The following is a 14,165-nucleotide window of genomic DNA, read 5'->3' on the forward strand; positions in this document are numbered from 1 at the left end:
ATCGTGCCGTCGTAGCGATCAAAATTGTACTGTGTGACAGTACCCTTAAATAGAAGGAAGTGGGAGAGAAGTAGCATATTTCTAAGAGGACCACAGTTTCCACGTCTTGGTGATTTTGGATCTGGATATATTGTTTTGAGCAAGATGAAACTCCATATGAAAATGAGTTTTAATTTTATCACAGAGTTTAGAAAGGGATGGAGGAACATAGAAGAAGCAATACACTGTCTAGCAGCAATAAGGATGTGTACCACCATGGTCCTGTGATCCATGGGGAGGCAATTGAGTAGCCCACCAGGGCCGTGGGGCACTCGGTACCGTCGCTCTTGAAGGGGATGTAACGGTGGCTGCGACCCGGTCCGTGGCCCTGGGCGCCCAATTAAAGGGGAAAGGTCTTTTAAGGGGTATTGTGAATAAAGTCTATTGTTCGTGACGCCACCTGTGGTGTTCGGTCAGTGGGGACCGATGCTGCTTAAAGTGGTCCTCTGGGGTGATGATATGCAGCAAGATGGTAACGCTTCCCACACGTGAAGCGGGATCCCCAGGGCTTCCCAAGCGTAGGGCACCGATGGTGTGGTGGATGGTATGGCAAAGAACGAGGACACAGGTTTGCAGTCTTTACCTGGTTTACTGATGATAGCAGTCCTTAGTCCAGGGTACCAAGTGCAGGGTAGCTGTGGTCCAACTGGCTTGGAGGCAATAGGGGATCCCTCTCCCAGGTGAGGTCTGTAAGCCTTTCCTACTTGCGCTACTTTAGTTGGCAAGGTTCCTGCCGCTTGAAGCTTGGTTGCAAAGTCCCCTCTCTCCTGTCCTAGGACAGATGTCTGTACGATAGGCAGTGCGAGCCTGTTTATAGGGTCCCTATCATGACCCGGGCTCTCAAGTTACTGCCTCACCTCAGACTTGATGCGGGCAATTGACATAAAGTCCTATGCCCTCCGGTTCTGTTGCTCGTTTTGGAGAACAACACGACCTTGGGCTCCTGGTACCCAGTTTCTGCGCTCTGGCTCCTAGGGTGTCCTTCTGCTGTTCCCTTCCTGAGCCTCTTCCTCCTCTGTGCTTCTTCCCTCTAAGCTCCTCCACTATTTAACTCCTTCAAGTTCTCACTCTTTCCAGGGATCGCAGCCCCCACGTGACTGCTCAGCCCCTCTGTCTGTTCCAGACATCCTTCTCCTCTCACTCTCTCCTCTAGACTCCCTACAACTGGCTGACTCCTCTTCCAAACCAGGATACATAAGGTTTAAGGAAGCTCCCCTGAATCCGGGTCCTGAGCTCCCCTTCCTGGCCTAGATTCAGATGTGTTGAATGTGAGTGCCTTACCTGATAGAAAGAGTCTCCCTTGCCTCCAAGCGTGACATCACCCTCCCCGAAAGGAAGGCAACATCACTGTAACAACCGGTTACCTGAGGTGTTAAACAATCAGTTCCCATATTTAGAACTGCCAAAGCAGGGGAAGGGACAGTTTTAAAATTTATAAGCTCAGATATCAAATCAAAAACACCAGCCCAGAACAATTAAATCGGGACAAAACCAGAAATTATGAGCTAAAGAACCCACAAAACCACATCCCTTCCAACACAAGGGGGACAGATTTTGAGATCCATGAGCTAGTCTATCAGGTGTCATATACCACCTCACATGCACCTTCTTCAATTGTTCTAAGTGATTTATGCAACGTGAAATTTTAAGTATACAACTAGAGGCCTCCTGCCACTCCTGAACTGAAAAGGAAAGGCCCAAATCCTGTTCCCATCTCACCATATACTCCACCTGACCAGATGAGGCCAAAACCCTGTAAATTATAAAAAGGTATCTCGTAGTGGTTTCAGTACAATCAAAGTACCTCCCAAATAGAGATATACTAGGTTTCCTATTAAATAATTGGAGGGGAGTAAGGAAGTGTCTGATTTGGAGCTATTAATAAAAAAAAAACTTCCATTCTAATTTATGGGTTTTCACTAGAGATTCAAAAGCAAAAAGTGTTTTGTTATTAAATAAATCAGTTAAGGAAGTGACCCCCAATCTGGACCAGTTACTTATATTGAGATGTGGGATATGGGCCTCCATTGACCTAACAGAAATTTTTGCAGGGGACGGAAAGTCACCCGTCTCCACATGGACAATGACGATCTCATAATTGGGAGAATTGGATTAAAATTAGTCGGCGATAGAAGTTCGGCTTCCAAAAGAAGTCTATTGGAGCCCCGCCATGCGAAACAGTTTTCAATTTGGAGCCATCTATGTGAGGACGACTGAGACCACCAGATCTCCGCGCTTTCAAGTATCGCTGCCCTGTGGTAAGCCATAATGTTGGGTTCTCCCAAAAAGCATTTCTGATAGAAGCAATATATATTTTTGAAACACTGAAACACTGCAGTTCACATGTCAGTCTTTTTTTCTCTTTACACAAAAAGAATGGCAATTTTAATCAGTGTGCTGGGTCCAATTTTCATCCGTTTTAAGGCTGTGTATCCATTTTTATCTTCTACAAAAAACTGATGGAAGTTTCTGAAGCTTTTCCTTGCAACCTTTTAGTGGAAATCAGAAGGCACACTCATGCAACTCAGATTATATCAATGCGCTGTCCTTTTATTCTGGTGCAAAGTAGACATATCTCCATTTTTATGCGGACCATCAGTCAGCAAAAAAACCTACATAGAGTATAATGCATTAGGGTATGTGCACACAGCATCCTTTTCAGGTGGGCAAATCCACCGAGTTTTTCAAGAGGCACAGGTTTCAAAATATCCCAGAAGCATCTTTTTTTAACATTTTTTTTGTTGTCTCCAAAGCGCTTTCTCAATGGGAAGGGGGGGATGGGGAGGGGTTAGCATTTTTCCAGTGCTTCTGTGGCTTTTTTTTCTGGAATTTTCCAGGCATTAAAAAAATAAACAAAAAACAAGTTACATTTAAAACAGACAAAAATGCTAGTAAAACTCTCAAAAAGATTCCTTCCTGTCTTTTGCACCTACCCATTGAATTGTAATGTATGGAGCATTTTCAGAGTGGAAGACATTTAGGGTATGTGCACAGGTTGCATATTTGTCTGCAGAATTTTCTACACAGAATCTGCATCTCTTGGCAGAAAACGCAGGTAAAAATCCGTGCATTTTTTATGCGGTTTTGATGTGTTTTTTGTGCGGATTTTCATGCGTTTTTTCATGCGGATTTGCCTGCGTTCTTGTAACTTAAATAAAAAAAAGAATTGTGATGTAATTTCTTTGCCCAACCTCTTATTTTACATACTTCATTGAAGAATAATGTTTACACACACACAGACAGACAGACAGATATAGACAGACAATAGATGATAGATAATAGATAGATGAATAGATAGATAATAGATAGATATAAAAATAATACCAAGGCCGATGTTTAGTAATGAACCTAATAAAATGGTACATAAATAGTTAAATAAAGACACACACACAAAATCTGCACGCAATATCTTTAATTTAAAAAAAAAAGGGAAAAAAATGGCATGGGCTCCTGCACAATTTTCTGCACCAGAGAGGGAAAGCCAACGGCTGGGGGCCGATGTTTCTAGCCTGGGAAGGGGTTAATACCCATGGAGCTTCCCAGGCTATGAATCTCAGCCCACAACTGTATATTTAGCTTTTACTAGCAATTAAAATAGGGGACCCCTTAAAAAAAAGATGTGGGGCCCCCCTATAATTAATAGCCAGAAATGCTATGCAGACAGCTGCGGGCTGATATTCATAGCCTAGAGAGGGGCCATGGATATTGACTGCGCCTGTGAGGCCACCCAGCTTGTGAATCCCAGCCCCGCACTGTGCATAACAAAGAACAAAACAGCGCAGGCGCTGGATTTGATTTGAAAACAGCGCGGAGGGGGCGGCGCCCGGCGCCGAAGAAGCCTTGATTGACGGCAGTGTGGCGTGTGCAGCAGGGGGGTTAATATCTGCCTCCAGGACTAAAGACAGGTATTTTTGCGAAATTATAAAACGCTTTATTTCTGCTTTGACTGCACCAATAACTAAAAGAGCCACCTTGTCAGAAAAGCAGCATTACTGTTGCACAGGGTGGCTCTTTTAGTTTCTAACGGCTGGAGGGGGTGACAGAGTCCCTTTAAAGGTCAGGCAGGCACCTTTTGGCATGTTTGGAAACCTGAAAAGGTTAAAAGACACACAAAAGACAACATCTGAATAGTAAGTCTTTTTTTCACATAGAGATTCACATATCCCTTTATTGAGAATTTTCGGGACTGTTCTTCAGGCGAGTTTTGGATTGGACCTTTGTATACCCTCAAAGTGCTGTTTGTGAAGAACACTGATAACACGTGTGTCATACTGTCTCTGTTATTCTGCCCATGGTTTGGCAGCATTAGACTTCTGACAGATCTCTTTAAAAGGATTGTACCATTAACAAAAGTTTTTAATCAACAGATCTTGGAATAAAAATAAACTCCACAAATGGATGTGCTTAAAAAATGTTCCTGCGCTGAGATAATCTTATATCATATGCTCCAAATCATCTACTATATAATTGTCTAAGGGTCACTTCCGTCTTTCTGTCTGTCTTTCTTTCTTTCTGTCATGGATATTCATTGGTCGTGGCCTCTGTCTGTCATGGAACCCAAGTCGCTTATTGGTCGTGGCAAAACAGCCACGACCAATCAGCGACGGGCACAGTCCGGCGGAAAAATGGCCACTCCTTCCTCCCCGCAGTCAGTGCCCGCTCCGTACTCCCCTCCAGTCTGCCCTCACACAGGGTTAATGGCAGCGGTAACGGACCGCGTTATGCCGCGGTGTAATGCACTCTGTTACCGCCGATATTAACCCTGTGTGACCAACTTTTTACTGTTCATGCTCCCTATGCAGCATGAATAGTAAAACGATCTAACGTTAAAAATAATAAAAAAAATTAAAAATCGTTATATACTCACCGTCCGTCGGCCCCCGGATCGACAACAGGCCTTTCCCGCTCGCGACGCTCCAGTAACCGGTCCATGCTGCGATCTCGCGAGATGATGACGTAGCGGTCTCGCGAGACCGCTACGTCATCATCTCGCGAGACCGGAATGCACGCTAAAGACCGGAGCGCATGAGCGGCGTCGGGAACCACTTCGATTGGATCCGGGGGCTCCGGAAGGTCAGTATATAACTATTTTTTATTTTTTTTTAACAGGGATATGATGCCCACATTGCTGTATACTACGTGGGCTGGGCAATATACTACATGGGCTGGGCAATATACTACGTGGCTGGGCAATATACTACATGGGCTGTACTATATACTACGTGGCTGGGCAATATACTACATGGGCTGTGCTATATACTACGTGGCTGGGCAATATACTACATGGGCTGGGCAATATACTACGTGGCTGCGCAATATACTACATGGGCTGTGCTATATACTACGTGGCTGGGCAATATACTACGTGGGCTGTGCTATATACTACGTGGGCTGAGCAATATACAACGTGGGCTGCGCAATATACAACGTGGGCTGCGCAATGTACAACGTGGGCAGCGCAATGTATAACGTGGGCTGCGCAATGTACAACGTGGGCTGCGCAATGTACTACGTGGGCTGCGCAATGTACAACGTGGGCTGCGCAATGTACTACGTGGGCTGCACAATGTACTACGTGGGCTGCGCAATGTACAACGTGGGCTGCGCAATGTACTGCGTGGGCTGCGCAATGTACTACTTGGGCTGCGCAATGTACTACGTGGGCTGCGCAATGTATTACTTGGGCTGCGCAATGTACTGCGTGGGCTGCGCAATGTACTGCGTGGGCTGCGCAATGTACTGGGTGGGCTGCGCAATGTACTGCGTTGGCTGCGCATTGTACTGCGTGGGCTGCGCAATGTACTGCGTTGGCTGCGCAATGTACTGCGTTGGCTGCGCAATGTACTGCGTTGGCTGCGCAATGTACTGCGTGGGCTGCGCAATGTACTGCGCGGGCTGCGCAATATACTGCGTGGGCTGCACAATGTACTGCGTGGCTGTGCAATGTACTGCGTGGGCTGTGCTATACACTACGCATACATATTCTAGAATACCCGATGCATTAGAATCGGGCCACCATCTAGTACTATATATTATTGTTCCAATCTCTGTCAGATGAAAGAGAAATAAAATGTTTAGCTATCTGTAACAAAAATGAGTCCTAAAATATTAGTAAAAAGATGAGAGTTGTAAAAATCCTGTTTTTCATGAAAGTTGAAGGTATTTTTTGGATAGCATTTAATGTGGAGTAAGGACCACGGCAATATTATTGGATAGATACAAAAGTAATGTATCTTCCCTCTTGCATTTCTTTATCATCAGATCATGCTATTTTCAGAGCCCGGTTTCAAGGGCCACGTATATGAGATCTTTAGTGATGTGGGTAACATGTGTAACTGGGAGTTGCAAGGAACGATCTCTGTTCGGATTATTCGAGGAGGGTAAGTAACATTTGTTAAAAAAAAAATCGTTTGACATGTCAAGTTTGTTTTTTTACCCATGTGGGCATACATCTTTATAGGGTAAATATCTTTATCTTTTAGTAAATCAGTCAATTATGCAGGCAACAAAACAAAAAATATTAAGTTTTCTACGTTTTAATATGTTTTACATTTTGCTATTTACATTTAGAGAAAAGGGGGGTGATTTAAACTTTTATTTTTACAAATTTTAAAAAAATTATATATTAGAAGTTTTAAAAAATGTTTTTTAATGGTACTTGAACCTATGAGCGCCTCTTATCAGATAAGCTGGGCCTCGTAGGAGTTTTCACATTGCAGGCCCCTGAGTGCTATGGCAACCAATCAGCACCTCAAAATCAAAAGTGACAGCCGCCAATTTAAAACTTTTTAAAATGCTGCTTTCATTCTTAAAGAGGTTTTCAACTATTTTAGCCTCTTCCATGATTTCAGCAATGTGTCACTTACTTTACAACTTGCTGTTGTTTTGATAAAATCATTAATTTATCTGCTGTAGTTCTCTGAATGCTGAGCTCTGTATAGCCCCACTCAACCACTACATAGGCATATTTCTGTGCATGCTCTGCATAGGCAGACAGCTGCCAATCAGTGGAGGGAGCGAGTTATGCAGACCTCAAGAATATGAAGGACTACATGGCAGCAGGTTTACTAGTTCTCTAGTGATAATCTCCTGCTGATAAAACAGTGATTTGATCAATACTACAACAAGCAACCCAGTAAAGGTACCGTTACACTAAACAACTTACCAACGATCACGACCAGCAATACGACCTCGCTGTGATCGTTGGTAAGTCGTTGTGTGGTCGCTGGGGAGCTGTCACACAGACAGCTCTCTCCAGTGACCAATGATCAGGGGAACGACTTCGGCATCGTTGAAACTGTCTTCAACGATGCCGAAGTCCCCCTGCAGCACCCGGGTAACCAGGGTAAACATTGGGTTACTAAGCGCAGGGCCGCGCTTAGTAACCCGATATTTACCCTGGTTACCATTGTAAAAGTAAAAAAAAAAAACAGTACATACTCACATTCTGATGTCTGTCACGTCCCCCGGCGTCCACAGGGTTACGCGCTGCTGCTCAGAGCTTCCTGCACTGTATGTGTCAGCGCCTGCAGTAAAGCAGAGCACAGCGGTGACGTCACCGCTGTGCTCTGCTTTACGGACGGCGCTGACACAGTCAGTGCAGGAAGCTCTGAGCAGCAGCGCGTAACCCTGTGGACGCCGGGGGACGTGACAGACATCAGAATGTGAGTATGTAGTGTTTTTTTTTTAACTTTTACAATGGTAACCAGGGTAAATATCGGGTTACTAAGCGCGGCCCTGCGCTTAGTAACCCGATATTTACCCTGGTTACAAGTGAACACATCGCTGGATCGGCGTCACACACGCCGGTCCAGCGATAGACAGCAGGTGATCAGCGACGAAATAAAGTTCTGGACTTCTAGCTCCGACCAGCGATATCACAGCGGGATCCAGATCGCTGCTGCGTGTCAAACACAACGAGATCGCTATCCAGGACGCTGCAACGTCACGGATCGTCGTCGTTCTCGCTGCAAAGTCGCTTAGTGTGAAGGTACCTTAAGTGACACATCGCTGTAATCAGGGACTCAATCTCAGACTTAATCTCAGACTAGGTGGTAAAAACTTGGTTATAGTTTAATTTTCATTTTTTGTCAGATTCTTGGTGCTTTGGATATCTTAACTTTACAGAAAACATTTCTCTTAATTAATGAAGCTTCTTTTGGAAACCCTGTATATGCACTATATATTGGTTTATGTTTGTGAGTAAGAAATTAAAACTTGCACGCTACTGAAGCTATAATTTTTCACGTTCAACTGGACACACAATGTAATAGTGGCTGCACAGCTGAGATTTTTTTTTTGCTTCACCTATACATAGCGGAGATATTAGCAATCAAATCATTTGGAATCTAACATCCTCATGGACTTAAAAGTTAGCAGAGATTTTACGTGTTCTTCTCCCTGCTTCATGCTGATCAATTATAAGCACCTTAGCTTAGAGTGGGTCTCTCTTTTTTTTTATTTCGTTCAGCCGCAGCTATTACTTTGTATGTCCAGTACAGCTAAAAAAAATCGGTGAAAGGACCCCTCAAAGATGTTTTCAGAGAAATGTAATAAAATACATACAATATATAGTGAACATTTAAATATTTAACATATTTCTCAACACCTTTTATTTAGTAATCAGGTATTCTTTATCTACTGTGCTCTGTCAGGATTTCAAAGATGGCAACTGCCAGGTATCTCATTGTTCAGCCTGTCCTAGATTTCAGAAGACACACAGTATGAGGGACAGAAGCACTAAAAACTGTCACACTGACTGAGGAGGACGTTCATTCTCAATCAGCTAAACAAAGAGATTTATCTTCTCCTTTAGTCCTTCCTGTGCAGTGTCCTGTCAGGTTGACTGAACAGAGGATTGTGTGTTCACAGATGCCTGACAGGGCGCTGCTCTGATGTGACCTCTGTCACGGGCAGATGTTCTTCACCCAGCCAGTCTTGCTGCATGTCTTCTGAAATCTAGGTTGGGTTGTAATTTACTGCAGTTGTCATCTTTAAAATCCTGACAGTACAATAGATAAAACATGCCTTATTGCTAAATAAAGATATTTGGAAAAATGTTTAATATTTAAATGTGTATTATTTATTTTATTATATTTCTCTGAGAAGCCCTTTAATCCCTTAGTGACCACCAATGCAACTTAAAACTGACCTGCGATATAAGAGACTAGCATGCCCCTGCCATGACAATACATCAGCTATCAGCTGTACACTATAGCTGACAACTTGCTGCATCAGTCATACTCAGTGTTGGCACCGACCATGGCCGTTTAACTCCTTCAATGCTGCTGTCAATAGTGACTACAGCACCTAGATAGTTAACAGATTATGGGGGCTCCCTTTTTCACCCCATCCACACCCTGAGATCTTGATTGTGTGGTTCTGCTGTTTGCTATGGCAGTTCAATGACCTAAGGGTACTGTCACACTAAACGATTTACCAACGATCACGACCAGCGATACGACCTGGCCGTGATCGTTGGTAAGTGGTTGTGTGGTCGCTGGGGAGCTGTCACACAGTCAGCTCTCCAGCGACCAACGATGCCGAAGGCCCCGGGTAACCAGGGTAAACATCGGGTTACTAAGCGCAGGGCCGCGCTTAGTAACCCGATGTTTACCGTGGTTACCAGCGTAAAAGTAAAAAAAAAACAAACACTACATACATTCCGGTGTCTGTCCCCCGGCGTTCTGCTTCTCTCCACTGTGTCTGTGCCAGCCGGAAAGCACAGCGGTGACGTCAACACTGTGCTCGCTTTCCGGCTGGCCGGCGCTCACAGTGCAGAGAAGCAGAACGCCGGGGGACAGACACCGGAATGTAAGTATGTAGTGTTTGGTTTTTTTTACTTTTACGCTGGTAACCACGGTAAACATCGGGTTACTAAGCGTGGCCCTGCGCTTAGTAACCCGATGTTTACCCTGGTTACAAGCGAACGCATCGCTGGATCGCTGTCACACACAACGATCCAGCGATGACAGCGGGAGATCCAGCGATGAAAGAAAGTCCCAAACGATCTGCTACGACGTACGATTCTCAGCAGGGTCCCTGATCGCTGCTGCGTGTCAGACACAGCGATATCGTATGGATATCGCTGGAACGTCACGGATCGTACCGTCGTAGCGACAAAAGTGCCACTGTGTGACAGTATCCTTAGAGTCTACCGACTAAAGCGGCCTGTTCATAAGTTAGAAATATTTAGGTGGTAAATAATTTTTTTCATTCCTGTCACGTCACTTTGCATTCATTCCTGAAAAGCACCCGAAGGGTTAATAAACTATCTGACTGCACATTGAGGGGTGTCGTTTTTAAAATTGTATCACGTTTGGGGGTTTCCAATACATAAAACCCGCAAAGTCATGTTAAAAATAGGTCCCTAAAATAATAACTTTTGTAAATTTCCTTGAAAAAAGGAAAAATTGCTTATTACAAAATAAAACAACATTTTACAAATGGTGCTGATGTAAAGTAGACATGAGGACATGTTATTTATTAAAGTTTTGCTGTGGTATGACTATCTGGATTAAAGGGATAATCATTCAAAATTTGAAAATTGCAATTTTTTTAACATTTTTGTCAAATTTCTGATATTTTGTTTATAAATAAACCCTAAACATATCAATCTAAATTTACCATTATCATATCGTATAATGTGTCACGAAAAAAAAATCAATGGGATATGTATAAGCATTCCAGAGTTATTACTACAGTACATAAAATGACACTGGTCAGATTTCAAAAATTTGGCTCTGTCATTAAGGGGTTAAGGCTTGAAACAAAAAAACTGGGATATATTTTGTGAAAGGACTTTTACTGACAGTTCAAAACTAACTAACATATGTATTTTACATAGATGGCTTTTGTATGAGAAGCCACATTTTAGAGGAAAACGTGTCATGCTTTCAGAAGGTGATACAGATCTGTCTTGCCCATGGGAAATTCAACACAAATCAGCTGAAAACCCAGAAGATACTCAGAAACCCAAATCATGGATTGGATCATTGCGTCATATCGTTCGGGTAAGTGAAAGGGAATGACAAAAATTGTCTTTGATTTGCGAAAAACAAGTCAAGTTCATACAAAGAAGAAGAAATTAATTTCACTTTGACAGTTTGTCATTATGTCTGCTTTCTTCCATGTTAAGGATTTCCAAGTCCCACGAATAAGTCTATTTATGGATGAAAATGGAGAAGGTAATAAAATTACAATTTTGGGGGCCACTGCTGATTCATGTGTTAATGGACAACCAACCAAAACGGAATCTATCATAGTGCACAGTGGACTGTAAGTGATCAGGGATTAAGCTGGTAAATGATGGTATATGATCATAGAGATAATTAGCTAGGTTAAGTGATTCATAGATTTACTGTGTAAGTTAAAGCGAAAATATACGGTTTCCCACAGCTGGCTGGTATACAGTAAACCATTTTTTGAAGGCGATCCTTATATTTTGGAACCTGGAGGATATCCTAACAGAAAAGCCTGGAATGGGCATGACTCACATTTATGCTCCTTGCAACCTGCACGTATTGTGAGTTATTTTATTCTTTTTTTCCTTTTCAACTCATTTCATATTTATATTTTACTCTGACTATACTGTTGCAATGTTTGTTTTCTGCATTTGTAGGGAGGGCCCGCCGTGGAAAAGCCTAATGAACCCAAGGTGAGATCAGAGGTTTGGTATACTATAATTATCTTCACAAAGATAAAGCTTGTGATACATGAAATAGCTTTTCAAATATTTTCCTTTGACAATTAAATTCAACAATGACCTATCGCCTCCTGGGAATAGTTGTGCGTAAAAAAACACATTTTGTGCTGCTCCCAAAGTTCAGCTTTGCTTCCACCATACAAACATGAAAATGCACGGTGTAGGCCACCAATGCAAGACATATGTGAAAACATAAAACATTTTTGGAAAAAATGGAGATTTGATCAAATTATTTAATGGAAAAAGATTTTTATGTCTGAAAAAATAGTGACTATTCGGAAAAAAAAAGTTCATAAGTTCATGAAAAAATACACAATTGCAAATGTGAAAACAACAGGGGAGTTGAATTAGGTTGAGAATAGTTTATCTAAGACATTAGCAGTGCATTTTGTAGGTCCGACACTATTTATTTTCACTCATTGGTAGTGCATTGAGATGGTCAGGTATTGTTCAATGTCACACATTGGTCAGCCAGTGTTTACTTTACACAAGTCATTAATTTAATGAAACTGTACTAATCCTAACTGCTATTTTCATGTGAGGAGATCAAGACATTTTGTTTTTAAGAAAAAACCGTAAGCGCTACTGTAGTCGATGCCCAATTAGGTTCTCAAACCATCAATAAGTAATAAATAAACTTGGCACTCAACTGATGAAGATATTTTAATGCAGTCGAAACAATGTAGTAAACGAAACGTTTCAGTCAAATTGACCTTCCTCAGTCACTACAAACAAAAGAAATATAAATACATAAATGAAATAATTGAAGTATTTACATCAAACTAATTGGTCATATTTTAGGAAAACATGGACATATGCAGTAATATCACCAGTATTACCAGTCAACATAGATCATCAGCATGAGATGTAAGCAATCTAATACTAAGGGAAAATGAGGGATGGAGTAAAAGGAAAAGAAGGGAGGAAATGAGGAGACCTACCCGACGCCTGTGTGGATGGTAAACTAGAAGAGAGCAGTATAGTAAACTGTTAAATATGTATATGACCTGTCAGAAAGACACATCAAATTAGCATCCGCGTATCAACTGAAAATGCTGACAGGGTGACTCTTATCAAAATGAACAAAGACTGGATTGGGCCAGACTTCTGTACACCACTGGATAACGACAGTGGAACATACAGTCAAATTCGGTGGTTTATTTTTGTTTTTTTCTGGCCCATTCACATGCACTCCTTTTCACCCAAACATAGGTATATGCTTCATAATCTCTTTTTTGTGTCGTCCTCCTCCTCCACCACCATATCAACAGCATGATCATGCTACCCTCGCTATACATTTTTAAGGATGTTTATGATTAACAATTTTTAGAGGCCTACCAGGTTTAATAAATACAGATGTTACTGAACTTCAACACAGAACTAGGATACAAGGGGGAAAACTGACCCTGCACTGAGACTAGGCTGATACCCTACGATGGAGTGGGTGACCCATTCCTTGCGAATAGACCCACCGGCGATCCTAGGTTAATCTCAGCGAAGACCTATAGATAGGGGGAAGGAGGTCCCTGAAAGATCTAAGGACTGAGTATAAAAACAGGTCACCTCCTAATAGAAAACACAGAGACGGCTGCAGAAACCAACTGAAAACAGAAACTAAAGATAGCAGAACCAAAGATCCCAGAACTGCACAATATCAAACACAGAAAGCTATCAAAGCACCTAGCCAGAACTCTAGCGGATTAACACTGTTGTCCAGCAAGGAATAGGAGGCAGGTGTTGGGTAATAAAGGGTGATACAATCACCTGACCTAAGGCAACCCAGCACCAGGGGAAAAAGACCAGCAGCCAGAAAACCACAACAAGATGGCGGATGGTTGAAACAAAACTGATTCTAACAACAGGTGCTTCTCACAAAATTAAAAAATCATCAAAATGTTAATTTATTTCAGTTCTTCAATACAAAAAGTGAAACTCATATATTATATTGAGTCATTACAAACAGAGTGATCTATTTCAAATGTTTATTTCTGTTAATGTAATGATTATGACTCACAGCCAATGAAAACACAAAAGTCATTATCTCAGTAAATTATAATAATTAACAATAAACACCTGCAAAGGCTTCCTAAGTGTTTAAAAAGGTCTCTTAGTCTGTTTCAGTAGGCTCCACAATCATGGGGAAGACTACTGACTTGACAGATGTCCAGAAGGCAGTCCTTGAATCACTGCACAAGGAGGGTAAGCCACAAAAGGTCATTGCTAAAGAAGCTGTCAGTTCACACAGTGCTGCATCAAATCATATTAATGGAAAGTTGAGTTATAAAGTATTCTAATGTACTGAGCTATTGACTTTTGGGTTTTCATTGGCTGTAAGCCATAATCATCAACATTAACAGAAATAAACACTTGAAATAGATCACTCTGTTTGTAATGACTATATAATATATGAGTTTCAAGTCTT

At 42.1% G+C, this 14,165-nt stretch overlaps 1 protein-coding gene across 4 annotated transcripts in view; it reads left to right on the plus strand.

Annotated features, from left to right (window-relative positions):
• The window catches only part of CRYBG2 (crystallin beta-gamma domain containing 2), a 386,970-nt gene that overhangs the window by 330,126 nt on the left and 42,679 nt on the right, over positions 1-14,165 (plus strand). For all 4 annotated transcript variants that reach the window (XM_077295719.1, XM_077295720.1, XM_077295723.1 and 1 more), the window contains 5 exons: positions 6,301-6,419; positions 10,886-11,051; positions 11,177-11,316; positions 11,437-11,563; positions 11,660-11,695. In XM_077295719.1, coding sequence (XP_077151834.1) covers positions 6,301-6,419; positions 10,886-11,051; positions 11,177-11,316; positions 11,437-11,563; positions 11,660-11,695 — 588 coding nt within the window. The remainder of the gene's footprint in view (positions 1-6,300; positions 6,420-10,885; positions 11,052-11,176; positions 11,317-11,436; positions 11,564-11,659; positions 11,696-14,165) is intronic.

This window comes from Ranitomeya variabilis, chromosome 3, assembly GCF_051348905.1.
Source record: "Ranitomeya variabilis isolate aRanVar5 chromosome 3, aRanVar5.hap1, whole genome shotgun sequence".
Lineage (NCBI taxonomy): Eukaryota > Metazoa > Chordata > Amphibia > Anura > Dendrobatidae > Ranitomeya > Ranitomeya variabilis.